We start from the raw sequence: 19,780 nt of genomic DNA on the forward strand, positions 1-19,780 counted from the left end.
AGTTGTCGTCAGACTATGTCCGCTTTTGCTTCTCTTTGCATTGGGGACAGGCGGTATATCTCGCGCGCAAAAGAATTGTTAATCTTCCTTCGGACGTAATCTATTCTATACTGTATTTATATCATTCATCTTTATAAGATACTATACTAAAATATTCTATCTTAGAAGAAAGAGATATAATGAAATTCTTGATTGGATCTTTTCATAAGAATGATATATTGTATTTGATTGATGGATCCAACACTCAATTTTAATGAATTAAACAAAAGAGTGATTTTATTTGAATTCGAAACGCCTCGTGATCTTCAACCAATTATGTGCTTCAATATAATTATCTGGAGAAAGCACTATAGCTTGTTTCCAATACTCAGCAGCTTGATCGAACCAAATATCTGCAATTTCGAAATCACCCTGCAGAATGGCTTGTTCTCCTCGCCATTGGACCATCAGTTGTCCGCTTTTAGATATGTATCAAAGGATGAATGACGGTCATCCAAGTGCTTTGTGATCTGTGTGGTGGATGATCCAATGGTGATTTCCCTCAAAGGAAGGTTAATTATTCTTTTGTGCAAAAGATATAACCCAGCCCCCTTTGCACTCCCATACCCATAATTACTTCTACCCTCATTTGCCCTTTGTTTGGCACCAAGGATAGATTAGAGGAAGGATGGATGGAAAATCTATGCGTTTGATGAAATATGGAAGAATGAATGAGAATGATTCTCTCCTTTATAAGATGATTGAAAGTGAGGGTGGATAATATTTGTTTGATATTTTTTACTAAACTACATTTTGATGAAAAGTATATTATAATCAATTTATAACACTTATTTATACTAAAGAATTAGAATAATATATAAACTTATAATCTTTATAATTTATAATTATATAAAAATATAAAAATGTTTTTTATTTAATTTAATTTAATAAATGATTTATTTAATTAATTCTATAAATAACTAATTAATTCATAATTTAATTTAAATAGTTAATTAATTTTATATAATTAATTAACTAAAAAATTGTGAAGATGGATGGTGGCTAGAGTAGTGAAGAGGTGGGGTGTGGGCCTCTTGTTTGGTAAAAGAACGAAGAAATGTTAGAGTTTGTCAAAAAAAAATAATGAAGGATAATTTTGTCAACATAGAAACATGCTCTATTATTGTTTCTTGCATTCTAATTTGGAGGGATGCAAATTGGTTGGTCAAAATGAATGGACAATTCCTCTTTTTCATCAATTCTTTTTAAGATTTTTTAACCAAATGATAAATGGCAGCCATCCATCCTCTCTCTCATGATACCAACCAAACACTAGGTTGATGATGAGCCAAAAGCACCAGAATGCTTCGCTAGGCCCACAAGAAGGACAACAAGTTTTAGATTGGTTGATAAAATGGGGGCAATAGTATCCATTGGATAGCATACAATTCCAATTGGCGTAGATGAAAAATATCACTTTTTAGCAAAATGGATAACAATGCTAAGGTATTGATAGACAACAAGATACCAATTTGAATTTCATAAAGAATGGTGCACCATATTTTCCTTGTTGCAATTTCAAGCAACTTTCTCCCTTTTTTTTACCTCCTTGAACAAATGACTGAGTCTACAAATTTTTCACATTTTTGAACTTGGCCATTATAGATGCCCTCTATCAATCTATATTAAAGGGATTGAACGCATAATTTATAGCAAAACATATAGCAGCCAGTATTAAATGAATATACATTTTCGATATTGAATAGGTAGAGTGCATTCTCAAGCTAAGATCACAAGCATCTTAAAAATTCAAAATTAAAAGTTTTTCCAGTAAGAATAACAATAATAATGATAATAATGATAGGCATAGAACTTGATAACAAAATCATTAACATCATCATCATCAATAACAACAAGAAAAATGATCGAACTTTGTAAAATTAGAATTTAAGCTAGTTTGCATAACCTTTAAAAAAAGTCTAAAGAAAAAGATACCAATTAGTGCACCGAACTTGTTGGTAATTTAGAAATATAAATATAAATGTCTGAAAGTGCACAAACTGTTGCGGGATGTCCCCCTCAATTCTCACCTGTTTTTTTTCATTTTCTTAGACAAAATGTTCCTCTCCCTCGAGGATAATGACAATAAAAAAGTGGTTAGTAAACTTCTTGCTAAAAAATGTGAAATCTATACCTCTTACCATCTTATGTCAAGACTAAGCTTAACATTGAGAAGGTAAACCTCATTCAAAGCTATATTTAGCCCTAATTGAGCCTATTTGTAAAATTACTTATTTTATTTTTTAGTGAATAAAGAAATAATCTACGTATCTATGTATATATGTGAAGGAATAATGAACAAAGTCTGCCCAAAATTTTAGGGTACACATGCACGCATACATATTGCAACGCATGCACATGCATGTGCCTGTGTGTGTGTGTGAGATGCTACGTTTAGTTATATATCATACACCATATATTATACGCCAATAATATGGGCACACGTATTGATGTAAATATGTGCAAGTTGGCCTTCGCCAAGAGTGGTTTAGGGGACCCCACCAAAAACTCGGCGTTTACTCAAACTCAAATTGAGTAGATTTATTTAGAGGGCAAATAGATTATTTCTCCATCCAATAAACTCCTAACGTGATGCCAATCGGGTTTAGGTGATGATGACTACAAGATGGGTGCACAAAAATTCCTTCAGGACACCTCAGTCTCGGAGGTTGAGCTGAGGGCGATATGGGTTATGCTGAGCTCTGCATGTTGCGGGCTAGAGTAGTTCTATTTGAGGCTACGTTTATTGGCTAGATCTAGAAAGATATTAGTGGTGTGGGTGGGTGCCACTCCTTGCTTCGAGACATCTGGGCCATAGTTAGTAACAGCGTGGCATTCCAAGCGAAGCAAGTTTATAAAAAAATCAACGAGGTTGCGCATAAGGTAGCCTCGTACGGGCGGCCACTCCGGAAGTGCTCCGTGGGTTAGAGAACTGCCTAGAAATTTATTATTTATTATTATTATTATTATTTGTATCTACATTAGGACCGTATCAATTATCTTTTTTACTTAAAAAAAAATATCCCTCTAGAAAATATTGAATCCTTCTCGAGTCTCTCCGAGGGCAATGTATAGGGTTTTGGTTCGGGCTAACCCCGTTCCGAACTAAAACCCCAGGAAGGGCAGAAGAAAGAAAAGAACGGCGGCGAACAGATAGGAAGAGAGAGCCGCAGAGAGAGAAGGAGCTCGAGGATTCGGCGAGAAGGAAAAGATGGTGAGCACGAGGCAGAGGCTGGCCCGGAAGCGATTCAAGGAGGCGAATCCCCACCTCTTTCCCGAGCCCCCAAAGGACTCCTCCTCCAGTTCAAAGGAAAAGAAGAATAAGAAGAAGTATAAGAATCTCAAAACCCTAAAGATGAAGACCATCGCCAAGAAGAAGAGTGGCTCCACTCTGAGGAAGCACCCGCTCCGAGTCTCCGGGATGCGGCCTGGGGAGAGCTGCTTCATCTGCAAGTCCAGTGATCACATCGCCAAACTCTGTCCCAAGAAAGCCCAGTGGGAAAAGAACAAGGTTATTTGCTTTGCTACTCTCGCAATCTCCAACTTTTTGCTTTTCTTTTTTTTTTCCCCCTTAAATTGAGTTATTGTTGTTTGAATTCGTAGAAGCAGCGTTCACATTCTCCACAGATTTAGTTTGGATCGGAAATTATAGTGCCATATGAACTTCCAGGGAGGTTCAAACAATATGAATCTCATTATGTTTATAAGATGCTTCCGCAGCTATTATATTCCAAATGAATCAAATCATGTGATTCACATTTCTCTTGGAGGACTCCCGTCCTCCCCGTCCCTCTTCTGTAAAAAACAAAACTAGCATTTAGTTTAGCTGTAAATACATAGAAGTTCCACTCTATTCCGAACGTTGTTAACCTCGTTACTGGGACACTTAATATGTCATCCTTACATTGTAATATGTTTGATATTGGACTTTCAAGAGCTAAGTTTTCTTGTTTCTTATACGCATATGTATAGATACACAAATATATAAAATGACTGCTTACTTTTGATCTTAATATCTAGTATCATCATTCGAGCTGCAATTCTTATGCGCAGATTCTAAAATGCCTTAAGTACATACTTACATTCTGGCTGCATCTAGCCTTATGATATGTTACAAGTGCCTTTTACTTTCTCCAGATTTGCTTGCTTTGTCGGCAGCGTGGGCATAGTCTTAAGAATTGCCCAGAGAAAAATGATACAAATGAGAAAAAGTTGTGTTATAACTGTGGAGAAGCTGGGCATTCTCTTTCGAAGTGTCCTCACCCCCTTCAAGATGGTACGGCATCCGTTTCTTTTGATATAGTTAATTGTTCATGTGCTGCAATTGCTATATGTTAAACTTATCTTTGTAACATATGTTTTGAAACAATTTCTTTTCACATAGTTAACTGTTCATGTACTGCAATTTTTATATGTTAAATGGCAAATGCTACAGGTCCACCCAAGTGTATAAGATATATTCTGAAATGGGCTTGCATATTTTAACCATGAGTAATTTGCAAAACAAAGGACAACGTTATTGAAAATTGCTTCTTAGGCAGTATAAACCAAAAGTCCTATTAATATGGTGACATGCAACTATGTAAAAAATCTAAGGCTGAGATTCTTGAATTAGCATTTATTATTGAAATTTGGTGATTAGCTCACCTGGTTGGCATACAACTTTTAGATAATCAAGATGCAACCAGTGTATTGTTTTGTCGTCAAAAATTTAGGCAGACACTTTATGAAGGTTGATATATATTTTTATAGAATTTTAAATAGTTGATGAAAAATGCATTCAAAATGTAATGAGGGGAGATGGTGTCTTGTTTTATAAATTCACAAGAGAGTTAAAGGGGCTCTGTGAACTATTCTTGATATCCTCTCTTACCTAATGAATCACAGACTACACCTCGTCCTGAACATGCAAGAGAGGAACCAAAAATAGATAAAGGTTAAGATAAAAATATAAATACAGTAAGAAGATGGAAGCATTCAGAAACCTATTACAATTTGATTTGCTGGTCTCTGTCTGGTAACAAAGCTTCAACAAATTGTTGGTAATGCAGAGAGGATTTGATAAAAGCTTAAGTGCTTGATTTGACATTGGGCTGTACAATAGTATCAGGTGGCATGTTAGAAGTTGAAAGTAGGTAAGGCCTTAGACGTCATGGTGCTTCTTCATCATTTCTTTGGATTGGGTGCTCTTGACTCTTATCTTGTGCCTTGGGTTCCAAAGTTTTGACCAATAAATCAGCAACTAGTTTCCTGGTAGCATTTTCACTCTACTAATTAAGTTCTGTATATATCCACTTCTTTTGTCCTTTAATAAGAAACTTTTCTATGTTGTCATTTGCTTAGACTTTTAATTTTTGACACATGCTAGTAGTGTTGAAACTTCTATGTTCCATAACTCTTCAATTTGAATTTTCTGGTTTAGCTATGGCATGCTTAATCTCATGATCTTCATGGTTAAATTATCTGCATTGACTTGCACCTTCATTTGTTGATTGGTTTTTATGTGTAAATGCAGGGGGTACAAAATATGCCAACTGCTTTATCTGTAAAGAACATGGGCATTTGAGTAAGCACTGTCCAAAAAATACACATGGAATCTATCCAAAGGTATTATATGTTTTCATTTTTATATTGATGTTGTGTTGCACATGCTATGGAACCATGTAATGTGTTGGCGTAATTTGTTGTAATGGTAGTTCAGCTAGATTGTGACGTGTAAGATGAAACTATGTATCAGTTAGTGAGCTACTATGAGATCAATGTCTTAAAAATACTTTTTGCTTCAAATACTTATACAGTGTGTCGTACATGACCAAAAATTGGGTCCTAGTATTTTAACATTTACCTCTATTTGCAAACATGAGACATGATAACCTAATCCCAATACCTTGGCATATTCCTTTAGTATTTAATGTTGACAAGATATTTGTAAGATATTGTATTTATGTCAATTTTGGTTTTATAAGTAATGATCCTAAAACCTTAACCAGCAGTAGATATCCAGTGTTCAAATAAGCAAATTACAGATTTAATCTCAAATAAACCTAATGAATTATCATTCACAAATATTAAGAGAAGCTGAGCCTTTTCTAGCTGGTCGAAGGACTACTTGCTTAGCTGTTAGCATTTATCTAAGGCATATCTCCTGATGACTTCATTATTCATAATTTTTAACTTTAATATATATATTTTGTTGCCTCCAGTATATATGTATACATACATATGTTTTCATGTGTCACTGCCTTTGAACATTTCATCATTATTTATAACCTTCATTATAAGGAAAAAGAAACAGAAAACCTGGTAAGGTTTTTATTCATCTAACTCCATGAGGAGGGTTCTTTAAAGTGCTTTTGCCCTATGTGATCAATGATTTGGGTTAGATAATATGCATTTCAAGTCAGATAATATGGATTTTGGGTTAGTTCATGCTAAATTGCCAGGTGGTGCAACTTTGTAGGTTAGAAACCACTGAGCATTAGCTCGGATTGTACCATTTCTTGCCATTTGGGCAAGGAGACGAGACTTCTATTCTGGTTGGAGTTGCCCTCAAAAGATGTAGTGGGAATAAGGGCAGAAAGGTGGAGATTAGCCCCTCCCCAAAAAAATGTAGCTTGGAAGATTACGAACTTTTTAACAAATAGAAGTGACATTAAATTAATTTATTCTGTAAGATTAGAAGTGCATTAATTATCTTAACCAGAGCTATAAAAGACATTTTTGAGGAAAGTATTTCTTTTAAAAAATGTAATCAAGGAATGAATTGTGCCTATGCTGACCATTGGGTGTGCAAATAGTACAGGTCAAACCTTATAGAGGACAAAAAATGTTTCAGATGATAAAAGATTAAGTTGTTTCCTTATGAAAAAAACCAACTTTTTTTGACTTCATAGTGAATACGGGTAGCAATGTCCACAACTGATAATTATGCATCCATTTGTTGCCCCTGGATTCTTAATACAATCCAACCCTTCTGTTTGAACTTTAACAAGAAAACATATTATTATGTTTCTCCTTTATCAACATATTGATTAATATAAGTTATACAAGGATTCTATTCATTAGTGAACCATACCACGTTTGGATTGATTATAAAAGCTTTCATAATTTTACTATGACAAACTAGGCCCTAAACCCTAGAATTTTTTGATCAATGATCAGTAATTGGTGACTGCAAGTAAGTGAATAAGGCATTGTTGCCCAGTTTACTTTCTACGCATGATGCCAACACAAGGTAATTTTATATCACAAATTTCAAACACCATATAACTGAACTAGCACTATGAGTAAGGGCAAAGGGGGAATCTTTTAAAAACATAATTCTTCTATGTAGTTAAAGAAAGTAATCTATAAACTCATTTGAGTATGGGCAAAGGGGGAATCTGGATTTCTTCTGATTGAACTGGTTAAATCTTTAAAAGAGCTAAAAAGAAGTGTAGGTGGAGTAGTATTAATAGCCATGCACAGAGAGAGAGAGAGAGAGAGAGAAAGAGAGATTTGTGCATTTCAGTGGCTACAGATCAGCCATGGGCAGAATAACAGGTGCCCATAGAACAAATCCCACATTAATGAGAGTTCAATAGAGGAGGGGGGAAAGAGGAAGGACATCAATTATATTTCCTTCCCAAGTTTAATTATGATTGCATGGCTAGCACATAAACCTTCAGTGCATATATCATTAGTTTTGAAGATAGTTACAGAAAAATTGTTACCACTGTAACTGGTAGCAAGGCTCCTAATTGCACATAACCAATTGTTACAGGTTAAATTAATGATTTAAGCTGGTGGATTTGAATTGGTATAGCTATTTGATAAAACGAAAATGTATCGTAGAAAAAGAAGATACATTCTCTAGTCCGTTGAACACTGTAAAATGAAGATCGAAAATTCAGTAATAGCTACTATACCTGACTGACAGGTTTCCTTCATGCCAAATTCTAGAAAGCCTTTTCAAATTCCTAACAGATATTGCTGAGCTTTACTTCTGTTTTTTCCACTTCCAAATGTTCCATTCTACATACTTATACTAGCATTAGTCCCTATAACACGAGACTTTTGTATTTTTCTGTTCTCAATTGGATTATGTTTTAATGATTCACTTTCTAAGTATTCTGTGTAATAACCTTTGTAATGTATTAAAAAATCTAACTTCACACTTCTCATATTACATTTCCTCATCAACTTGCAAGCCCTGCAAACTTCCCATATGATCTAAATAACATTATCGACATAATTGCTATCTTGTGGACATTCATTTTAAGTTTCACAGGCTAATGGCAATGGCCTTCATATTTAGAAGAACACTATAAGTGCATCCATTCACTCTAATTCTGTTAGAAAATGTTTTCATAAAACTATCTATAATTTGTTTGAATATGTCCTACATATGATTTTTCTTGTCAAATTTTTTTAATCAATCATTCCTATAGCCACCTGAAGTGTCACGGCAGGCTTTTCTAACTTCCTTTCAACTTCCAACTATGTCAGCTTAATATTGGGTTTATTAAGTTAGTTTTGCTCTAAATAAAATATTTTGATTAAAGTTATGCAATATAGTTCTATTTAAACTAAAATCAAGGAGGATTTTGATGGATTGAGAATCTTACTTAGGGTTTAGTTATTGCTAAAATTTGAATAACCATAGTGCATTTATGACTTGAAAATGCCAATCTTTAAGAAGGGCATGTTTGATGTTTCTGAACCATATGAAAGGTTTGAAAGTGTTAGATGTAGCATAGCAGGCTGTTTGATGATGCTTACATGTATGGAATGAATACGTAGGAAAGGGCTTATTTTTCTTTTATTACCTTCAATAATTAGAAGGTGAGTCTTTGTGCAATAGTATGGTTGCCCTATGGTGACCTAGAGGTCCGGGGTTCGAAATATGAAAACAACCTTTCCACATGCAAGGCGATTGCGTACATGTGACTGTCCTTAGACCCTACAATGGCAGGAGCCTTGTGCACAAGGACTCCCTTTTTCTCATCATAAATAATTGGGTTTTGTTATTAATATAAATATATAACTAATCAAATGTTCATATACATCAGGAAAAAGAAAAATAGGTTAGGTTCAAATTTCTTGCTTATTAGTATTGGCGATAAGCCCTCTAGTTTCATAATGCAAGTGGGCTAGTCCATGGCCAAACTTTCCCAAATTTTTCAATAGGGTCAACCCTGTGATATCGCCCATTCAATGTAAGTTTCTTCCTGTGCACCAGCTCACCCGCATCCCTGTTTCTATTCCTAAACTTCCATAAAATGAAAATTTTTCATGTTTCTTTTTCTCGATCTGTCATTATTTTTATGCTTGTACCATGGCTCCGCATCAAAATATACGTGTAACAACATTTACATCTCTACATTCTTAATAGCTTATACTGAGAATAAACATCTTCATGTCTTTACTAGGGTGGTTCTTGTAAGATATGTGGTGAAGTAACTCATTTTGCCAAGCATTGTCCAAACAAAGGAAACAAAAATTCAGCCTCTTTTGTCGGACAGCAAAGAACTTGTAAGCTCCTAGTCTTGAATTCGTTTACTTTTAGGTTTATAAAAAAATGTTAGTTTTGTATATGATACCAAGACTCTTTCAGAAGATGGAATATGTGTAACCAATTCCCACCAAGTGCTTCATTTTTAATTTGAAAATAATCTTTGATACATTGCATGGAGAATACATTACTTGGATTATGTTAGCAACTCAAGAGGTTTATAACAACCCTCATGATACCATGCAAAATTTTGCTAGTCCTATCTAGAGGGAGTATAAGCACAGCACTGAAAGGCATACATTTTATTATTGTGTCATATTAAATGCTTAGATTGCTTGTTAGAATACTCTTTAAGCATTGAATTCCAAGTATTTTGCAGAACTTGATTTTATTAGATGGCATTCTTACTGTAATTGCTTTGTGGATGTGATATTTTTGATGTTCTACCAGTGAACAGGCACATGCAATGCACATTTGAGGAAAAAATAATAAGAAAAAAAATGAAATATAAATCATAGACACATTTAATATAAGTAGACACTAAAAAATTAAGTAAAAGGCTAAATATAAAAATAAAAATCACAAAATAGATTAATTCTGGTCCAGCTAATATGGGGCCTTGATTTGGCAGTGCTCTCTAAGCACTCAAGGAAAAGAATATACACACTCTATAAGTGTGTTGAAGATCTCAGGTGGGAGGTGGTCATAATTCGAGGAATCGAGATTTGGATCTGCTGCTAAGGTCCTTGTATTTTAAAAGTTTTAGCATATAGTATGAGGATTTTAATTGGAGATTGGTGGATATATCGTATGATATATGCCTTTTAGGAAACGATTAGTGATGGGGGTGTTAGGTGTTCTTTTTTTTTTTTTGTTGGGGTGGGGGGTGGTTATGCTGCGTCACATAGATGGAGCTTGAGTTGGATGGGGACTTTTGGAAGTTGCTTATTTCAGGGACTAAGATCCAAATTGTTTTCCTGGGGAGCTAAATGATATCTGAATTCATTGCTAAAGGATCAGATATCTGATTTGAAAAGATGATTTGATCCAACAATGCATTCAAGCTGCTATCTACTTAGATTAAGCTAAATTCACAGTTCTATGGTATAACAAGAAACACAGTTTTGTGGTGTTATGGTGTATGAAACCTATCAACCAGCAGTAGCCAATGGTTTGCACCAGTGTTGGATGCTCAGAATATGATATATTTAAGAATACTGACCATTATTATCTTGGTCGATGGAAAATGATATATTTTTTTAATTTACTGTCCACTACAATATCAATATAAAACCGAGATCTCTTTAATCATGGTCTATCATCTTAAGTGGATGTTTAATTACTAAATGTTAAAAATCAAGGTGCAAAACAATGCTTAATTGTCATTTTTACTCTATTGGCCAAAGTGTATCAATATGTATTAGTCAAGGACTCCATCATAGAATATCTTGATTTCTTTGAGTTTCTCTTAATATTACTTGGGAACTGATAGCACAGTTCATTTCAGAATTGTTACCCACCAAAGATGGCCGAGATATCCACATCTAAAGGCCTTCTTGTCAATTATAGCATGGTAGTTACCTTTCTGGCCCATCTCAGCCTGTGGGTTATACAATTAGGGTAGCCTTCCCCAACCAAGGCTAATGGGCTTTTGGACCTACAATCCATAATCATGTCAATTTGCCAGCATAGCCTGTCATTCCCATGCATCTGTGCAGCCACTATGGTGGTGTAACAGCGTGCCCATGCAATAATAGTCTATTCAAAACATGACATCCTGCAAAGATGAGAAACATGCCAACTGCTGGGCCGCCTCCTTCTGCTGCTATTATCTTGGTGATAATTCATGATAGAGCTCCTTTTGATGACATAGATTGCCTCTATGTTTTCTAAGAAATTGCCTGATGCAACTTTGAGCTAATTGTTAACAGGGCATCTACATTTGCCTAGCAAAAAGAAAAGTTGCTGCTACTGTACTTCAACTATCTTGTCAATAAGTCATGATATAATTTTGAGTATGATTCGTCAAGTTCAATATATAACCCTATTACGACTGTAGTTCTGTTGGGTGTTATAGACTGCTTTTGGCATCACTTCCTAAGAAATTTGATGATGTAATGTTGGACTAATCGTTGACAGGGCATCTACACTTGCCTACCAGAAAATAAAAGGTAATAATAGCATTCATTACTACCCAGCTGGCTAATAATGTCTCTGCCTTTATATCAGCGGACAAACCAGAAGAAAGCTGGCAAGGGCAGCGAACCGTCTTCCACAGCGGAGATGATCTTGAAGATGATTTTATGGAAGAAGATGTTAGAAGTAGCAGAACAGATGCAGCCATAGATACGGGTGAGGTTCAAAAGGATACCAACCCAAAACCAAAAAAGAAAAAGGGTCCTACAGTTGTAAATTTTTTTGGTTAATAATGATATTTCTCAGGCTATGCTGCATGGGAACGGAATAGTCTTTTTTTAGTGTATGGGAATTTTCATTTATCTGCCTGTGCACTGCATTCTCCTTCCTCCTAAGCTTAGAAGATCTACTTCCGTCTATCAATGTAGTAATCTCCACAGTTGAGAAGTGTATAAACTATTAGAGTTTTAGGTTGGTCTGATCGTGAAAGCCATCTTATCCATGGTCTTGTCTGTTGGACTTGTAAGGGTAAGAATTGAAGTTTTATATTTTGCTTCACTGCAGGTCTCCCGTTTCCAGTTGCAATGATCATAAGATATCGCTTGTGATGTGTTAGGAAGGTTTTCGTGGGATAGTTTCTAGTCTTTGAGAAGTAATGAGATGTCGCTTGCATGTTGTCTCCTGCTTGGTTGTTTACTTGTTAGAAACAGTTGAACAGTTTATTTTAAAAACAGATTTTTTAAAATAAAGACTTTTTTTTTTATTTTAATGACAGCTTGATTTGTGTAGGTCTTTACCATATCATCCAATGTAGGCTTTTTTCTTTTTTCTTTTTTCTTTTTTACCTGTTTTATTACAAGTGGGGAAGAAACCCAAAGAAAGAAGAAAAAAACTAGTATCTTAAGAAAAAACAGCCATATCCGCAGAAAGAAGATCATTAAGAGAAGGCAGAGGGCTATGAAGATCCCAATCATGAGAGCTTGAAAGACCTTGGCCAGCAATCAAGTCCGCGACTTGGTTTCCTTCTCTTAAGATATGTGATACTAAGATCTGCAGTAGAATGCCGACTTGGTTTCCTTCTCTTTAAGATATGTGATGCTAAGATCTGCGGTAGAATGACTGTGGCATGATTTTGTGCAGGGTGGGTAGGATAGGAGCCCTTCTTGATGGATTCCATCCATTGCACAGCAATTGCAGAATCACCTTCTATCTAAATACGCGAAGCCTGTAAACAATAATACGCTGAGAGACCACCATGCCATGCAGCTTGAAGCTCAGAAAAGGAACTGAACATAGTTTTTGAGTCCTGGAACCAGCTCTTAGAAGGTGACCACCTGCAACAGACCTACCATTTGCTGCAGCACCATCAGAATTATCCTTAACTGATCCAAGGGAGAGGGTAGCCGTCTCACTGTATAGTAGGATGCGAAGGCAGAGGTCCGGTGCCTCAGAGGAAAACCTTCTTTAGAGGTGTTTACTATCTGATAATCAGCTGCTGCTCTCAATGCTTGTGCACAAGCTGACCAGTAGATAGGAATTTATTGTTGAAGATGCGATCAATGCGATGTTTCCATAGCGACCAGCCAGTATAGCACACGATCGACCTTATAGCTTCAGATCAATGCCAATTAGATAAATAATCTAGCAACTCAGATTGCACAGAATGTAAGCAGGGAGTTACAATGGGCTGAGAGAGCTTGCCAAGAGTCTTGAACATAATGGCATTGTAGAAGGACATGAGAGAGGTCCTCAATCTTGCCGCAGAGGCCGCAACCAAAACCATCAGCAATTAGAAGACCACGTTGAGGAATTTTGCATGGAAGCTTACCCCAACTAATTCTCCACCAGAAGATTCGTAGTCTTGGGGAAGATTCAACTGTAATTAGTAGAAGGTTCACTCTCATTTTGATGACCAATGATGCTGCAGACATCTTGGATGCACACTTAAGAATGAGCTTCGCTCTGCCAATTTAACTGATGGCCAACGACATGAAGGATAGGAATACTTGAAATCTCCTCTTGGTATATGGCAGGGAGGATTTGGTTTTAGTCGAGCAACATCCCAACAACCATTTTTATCCCAAGAAATGGAGTTTTCGTTGGTAAGTGGAGTGACTCCATATATATAAAGGATCTGTAGGTTTTCTCAGTGGTTTCAAGGACCTTCATAGTTACAGAACAGTTTGTTCGGGAGGTAAACTGGAACTGAACAGAAAACAGACTACAACATCACAAAGTGGACAGCAAGTGATAGAATTTTCCATCTCCAACCTTCAAGTTTTGTGCTAGTCTTGGCTAAGAGCATTTTGAAATCAGTAGCATCAAGACCTTGAAACTGATAGAGGTATGCCAAAATGAGACCAGATTCCGGTCCCGAAGGGGATTGATGAGCCTGCAAATTTCTGTTTGAACCTCCAAGAAATTGCCCGACTGAAGGTAATGTGGCTTTTGGAGACACTAAACTGTTGCCCTGATTGTACGCAATAATTCTCCTTATTCCTTTTGAGCTCTCCAGCTTTTTTCACATTCAAGGCTAATAATCTCTTAATACTACTACATTTAGTCGGAACGAAGAATGAAGGGAAATGGTGATGGAAGGCAGCCTTATTGTAAACCAACTTTAGAGGTGCACCATTCAGAGGCAACGCTATGACTTCTTGAATTATGATCATTAGCCACGTTGCACCACTTTAATACAAATATGGGGAAGAAGGTTGAGTGAAACTCTAGTAAGGAAGCAATTTAATGAAAAAGTTTGTAAATCAAACTAAAGCTTTAAAATAATGGTTTCTATAAACTTAGAAATGGCTGTTGCCACAGTTTCTGGCTCCCTTCATTGCGTTATAATACGGATAAAATATAATGAATATTTACTCTATTATAGCACAAGTAATATTTTTGTCTGTATTTGTATGCTTTTCCTAGATAAAATAGTATTCTTATTCAAAATTCAAATTTTCAAGTGAATTGTTCGCCTGCACCATTTGAAAATTTTATAGTGTGGATAATGATCTGGAAGATGAAATTATTAATTTTCATTATAACTCTAGCAACCCAGCTCCTCATAAAAGAAAAAAAAAATAGCTGAAAAATATTTTTTTTTCAAATCCACTCAAATCTAATTATAAGCACCACGATCGGCTCATGGTCAATCTCAATGAATTAGTGTTGCAGTTCTATAATCTATATAGGTTTATAGGCCGAGGTCGCTCTGATACCGTTTGTAACAACCCAAGATTTCATCCAAAATATTAGTCAGAAATATTTTTTTTGGGATCCTTAGTCCTGTATAACTATCCAAGATCTTTTTGGCAAATAATCAATATGCGACTAAACATATGCTCGCATGAGTCCTTATAATAACTTTCATTATGCAGAATAATGATTTAGGAGGTGGCCACCATAACAAGGTGACTCTATTTTGAAATAACATCATTATTATTTTTTTATTATCTCTTTTGATATTATAACATCCATTATTTTACTAATAATAATCCTAATCATATGAGGTAGGATAAATAACGGCTATTATAATCGTTCTAGCAACGTGCCGTGTTCGAAAGCCATGGAGGGTGGTACATCTCTCTGCGAGTGCAAGACATGCAGTTTCGCAGAGGATCCCGACTGGACTTCCCCGTACGATGACTCGGTCAAAGAGCGAAGGATGAATTGAAGCAGGTTGTTCCCAGACGTGGCACCATGCAAGCGCTTTGAGGACGTTGAGGTCCCCTTGGGCTTCTGCTGGCTCTCCAATCCCCCACTTTTTCCTCCTCCCCTCAAAACCATCATCCCCCTAAGAACATCCACTCCTCCATCTTCCAAGTATTCGCTTTCCTCCCCTCCCCTCCTTCCTTTTCCTCTCTCTCTCTCTCTCTCTCCCCCCCTCTTCCTCATTTCTCAGGCACTGGCCGATCCCTCATCGGAAAGCAACCATGGTAACTCTCTCCCTCTCTCTCTCATGAACTTGATGGCTTCAATCAATGTTGTTACTGAATCATTAATCGCATAATGTTGGCAATGTTTCTAATCATCTCCCGTGCCAAATATTTTGTTATAATTATTAATTCTTAGAAGATTTGTTCTAGCTTATGAACCATTGGCAGTGCTCTATTCTATCCATATAACAAACCTGAGATTGTTGAAACAAAACTTGTTGCTTGATCTTTTCTTTAAAAAAAATTAATTTTGATCCAATTGCTTTTGATCGTTATAAAAGGTTTCTTCTCAAAGGAAAAATATGTTTGTTGTTATTCAAATGAAATTACGAGAATCATATTCTTTCTGCAATGATAATTGATCATTTTCATAAATTTTGCAAAGGCGAATTCTGCATCTGGAATGGCAGTGAATGATGAGTGTAAGCTCAAGTTTTTGGAGCTGAAGGCAAAGAGGAACTTCCGTTTCATCATCTTCAAGATTGACGAGAAGATACAGCAGGTCTCTGTGGAGAAGCTTGGCCAGCCCGATGAGAGCTATGATGATTTCACTGCAAGCTTGCCTGCTAATGAATGCCGCTATGCTGTGTTTGATTTTGATTTTGTCACTGATGAGAATTGCCAGAAGAGCAAGATCATCTTCATTTCTTGGTAACGAATGCACCACTGAAATTTTGGAATCTATACGTTAATTATTATGTATTAGCCTTCTCTGCTCATTGATACCCTTCTTCGTTCTTTTTTTTCCCACCAAAGGATTTAAAGCTACCTAATTATGCCTAACTAGTTATATGAATGATACAGAATCTGAATACTGCATTCATATAATTTTTTTAGCAATCATCAGTAGAAAGTGATTTCATCTTGTGGGACCTAAATTGTTTAATATTTATGGGACTTCTTTAATTACTCACCATGACATGGCAAAATAAGACGAGATTCTTAGTTGCTATTGGGATAATCTAATCTGTGAAGACAAGTAGACGTTTGTAGGATTGAAAAACTATATGTTTTAGCACAAAAAAAGTGAAAAATCATAAGATAAAGGTCAAGTTTGAGAATTTTTTTCATGGACAAGATCTGTTATGTCATTTTCATCATAATTTTAATATTTGAGTAGTTTTGAAGGTAAAGATCCCTAAATCGATCCTAGTGCCGATCATCTCTTTGAAGGAAAAGAAGCAGTATGGTGGCAAGATGAAATTCGTTATGTTGTGTAGCATTACAGCATTAACTAGCTCGGGATGTTTCTTAAAGACATGAGATGGGAGATTAAAAAAAAAGGTTGGGATAAGATGAAGAAGAAGGATGTAACTAACCATCATTTTCCCTTAAATTTTTCTTGAGCCTTGCTCCTGAAGTTGCAAATTCTTTAGTGAGGACTAAGAGCTACAGGCAATTGACCATGGGACTTACAAACAGAAATAAGCATCTAGCTTCATTGGAAGACAAAGGTTCTTGTCACAACATATAAGATTTTACTGTTCACTATATAATTCATACCAAATCAAGAGCATGGATTGCTGAGATTCAAGTATCAGATATAAATTCATGTGAACAAGTGAAAATAATAGGAGAACTTGACACTTGGTCCTTTACTTGACTGCCAATTTTTATGTTTAGGGCTCGTTTGGTTCGTGGGAAGCATTTTCCCTCCTAAGAATATGATTTCTGGGAAGAAGATTCCTAGAAAGAGAATGCCTGGAAATGTACTTTTGGCATGTTTGGTTAAACATGGAAAAACGACAGATTTTCAGAATACTTATGTTTGGTTGACCATCCACTTTCTTGCAAAAGTTATGTGTAATTCCTATTATACCCTTAATAAAAATTAGGTCTTTAATGCCTCTTTAATGCTAAATGGCCTTTTTGGAAAAAAATAAAGATAGAGTGATTCCCGCCTCATGGAAAAGTAACTTTTCCATGTTTCTCATGGAAAAGACTTTCTCATGAAATGTGGGAATCATATTCCCATGGGAATACAACTTTCCCATCTCTCTCCTTTGAAAACTCCAACCAAACAAGTGGCATCTCATTACTTTCCCGTTGACCACACTTTCCCCCCTCGTTTTTCCGCGAACCAAACGAGCCCTTGGTCCTTACACACTTGCATTTTATGGGAGTTTTCAGCCAAATTACGAAGGCATGACATCAGTCTTATACTAAACTTTGGTCCAAGGGAAGGTACTACATTTCTTCTAACCAATCTTCTTCATGGAGTGTGAGAAAGCAAGCAAACCCACACTTTTTCTTTTTTGATGCAGCATGCTTACGCTTTTTCATCACTTTCATGGTTGTGAGATTGTTCATAACTTTGTCGTCCTACACTAGCCAACCAGAAAAGGAAGAATATTAGATAACGGAGGAAGGAAATTTGGGTGAAGAATGGGGAAATATCAGAGTGTCCTAGGTATGATGTTCGTAGGAAACTTCAATTGCTTTCACCAGTTGATCTTTTATTATTTGCTTCTTGTAAGTGTTCTCTGCACAATGATCACTTGAAAATGATTTTGCTAGACTGGATAGCATCATCTCCAAATTTACACTCTTAATTCAGAACTTGAAATCTGTATGTTTATCTTGAAGAGAATTTGTTCATGCCAAGTGGTTCTGTTCATGCTCTTCTCATCAAGAAGCAGCAAAGTTCTCAGTAACTTAATTCCATGCTATTATTTCATCAACTTCATCTATCAACTATAACAAATGCAAACAAAACTACAAGGAGTGTCCGCATAGAGAATGCATCCATTATATATTGTTGATGCATACAAAGAAAATAATCCATAGGAACTCATGCCCAAGATATGGGTGAATTTTACCTGTTGTTTGTGCTCAGGTCTCCTGATACATCGAGGGTAAGGAGTAAGATGCTATATGCTAGCTCCAAGGACAGATTCAAGAGGGAACTTGATGGCATACAAGTTGAGCTACAAGCAACAGATCCAAGTGAGATGAGCCTTGATATTGTCAAAGGGCGAGCTTTCTGAAGAGTAGATTGCTTACCCTCTGCTTAACTCTGTGCCAGAAGTTTCAGTAAAATGAGTTGTTGGTCTTTATATTTGATGATATTTATATGATTTATTCTTTAAACCATGTCAAAAAATGTTATATCTATTCCTTTTTCTTGTCGAAGCTTTTTTAAAAAAATGTGACTTCATTGTGACTAAAGGCATGTTATTGATGTAAAATAGATATTCAGATTAAGCAGTTGTTTGTTTTTCATTCATGAACATCCCATACCTGTATCGGTCTAAACTTTGTGCCTTCCTTTGTAGAGCATTATTTTTAATGGATAATAAATTACTCAATAACACTTTAACCAGCTATATTTGATATTTTTTCTGCACGGAGCATGGAGCTGGACAATATCACTCTAGTTTATCATACAGTCATGGGCTTACAACTAAATCTTAGAACCACATGAGATAATTATTATGTAGTATTTCTTTGAATGTATCTGTCATGCCCCGGATCCGGAACATGACATGGCCGTGCTACCGAGGGGTACAGCTGAGAACCCAAAGCCAACATTACTTTTAGCTTTTAAATCCATCACAAATACAATAGAATAAATAGTAATTTAATTTCATTATCCAATAGATGCAACCAATACTTGTTGAGAGCGTTTACAATCAAACATAAAAACTAAACCCATAATCTTTTCAGAAACCCATAATTATTATGTAGTATTTCCTTGAATATATCTATATGAACACAACTAATTCAAGGTCACACACACAAAATTGATTCCTGAAACAAGGACTTATAGTTCATTGTTGCATAATGCATCAAAAAGGTAGAACAGGATTGATTTTTGGTTTCATAGGATATTAGACAAATTAACCTTCATTTTCTCAAATAGGTGTCATCAGGATGTAGTCTACCACTACTCCCAATGCCAACACTAAAAGGGAGGGAGGATTAAACAAAAAAATCAACAATCATGTCTGACCCACATTACTTAAAGAACATTATAGTATCTCCTGCCACTCTCCTCTCGAATAGGTTTTATAGACTAACATAAATAAATCCTCCAATCGTTTTCGCAATAACAGCTTCAGAAAATCAGGTTCCCCCTGTTTATTAAAAATACGCTTTTGCAGTCCTTTACCAGATTCATTAAAAAGGTGTCAGATAAATTTGAGGTGTGGTAATGGTTCATGATCATGAATCTCAG

General features: G+C 35.9%; 1 protein-coding gene across 2 annotated transcripts; it reads left to right on the plus strand.

The window, feature by feature from the left end:
* Nucleotides 1–3,131: 3,131 nt before the first annotated feature.
* LOC103718065 (actin-depolymerizing factor) lies at nucleotides 3,132–18,827 on the plus strand. 2 transcript variants are annotated; one of them, XM_039117758.1, is made up of 6 exons: nucleotides 3,132–3,550; nucleotides 4,177–4,315; nucleotides 5,555–5,646; nucleotides 9,450–9,563; nucleotides 15,989–16,254; nucleotides 18,440–18,827. In XM_039117758.1, the coding sequence occupies exons 1-6, from the start codon at nucleotides 3,251–3,253 to the stop codon at nucleotides 18,588–18,590; spliced, it is 1,062 nt and encodes a 353-aa protein (XP_038973686.1). In that variant the 5' UTR covers nucleotides 3,132–3,250; the 3' UTR covers nucleotides 18,591–18,827. The 2 variants fall into 2 exon arrangements, with proteins under 2 accessions (XP_038973686.1, XP_026664640.1); XM_026808839.2 differs by lacking the exons at nucleotides 3,132–3,550; nucleotides 4,177–4,315; nucleotides 5,555–5,646; nucleotides 9,450–9,563 and adding an exon at nucleotides 15,495–15,603.
* Nucleotides 18,828–19,780: the final 953 nt, after the last annotated feature.

Source organism: Phoenix dactylifera, unplaced genomic scaffold, assembly GCF_009389715.1.
Source record: "Phoenix dactylifera cultivar Barhee BC4 unplaced genomic scaffold, palm_55x_up_171113_PBpolish2nd_filt_p 000274F, whole genome shotgun sequence".
NCBI classification, from domain to species: domain Eukaryota; kingdom Viridiplantae; phylum Streptophyta; class Magnoliopsida; order Arecales; family Arecaceae; genus Phoenix; species Phoenix dactylifera.

What these genes read in the sequence shown, in the direction of transcription:
- LOC103718065 (XM_039117758.1), top strand. Translation starts at nt 3,251, where the DNA reads ATGGTGAGCACGAGGCAGAGGCTGGCCCGGAAGCGATTCAAGGAGGCG. An exon ending in CCCAGTGGGAAAAGAACAAG is followed by an intron (nt 3,551 to 4,176) that starts GTTATTTGCTTT and finishes TACTTTCTCCAG; the next exon opens with ATTTGCTTGCTTTGTCGGCA. An exon ending in AAGATCATCTTCATTTCTTG is followed by an intron (nt 16,255 to 18,439) that starts GTAACGAATGCA and finishes GTTTGTGCTCAG; the next exon opens with GTCTCCTGATACATCGAGGG.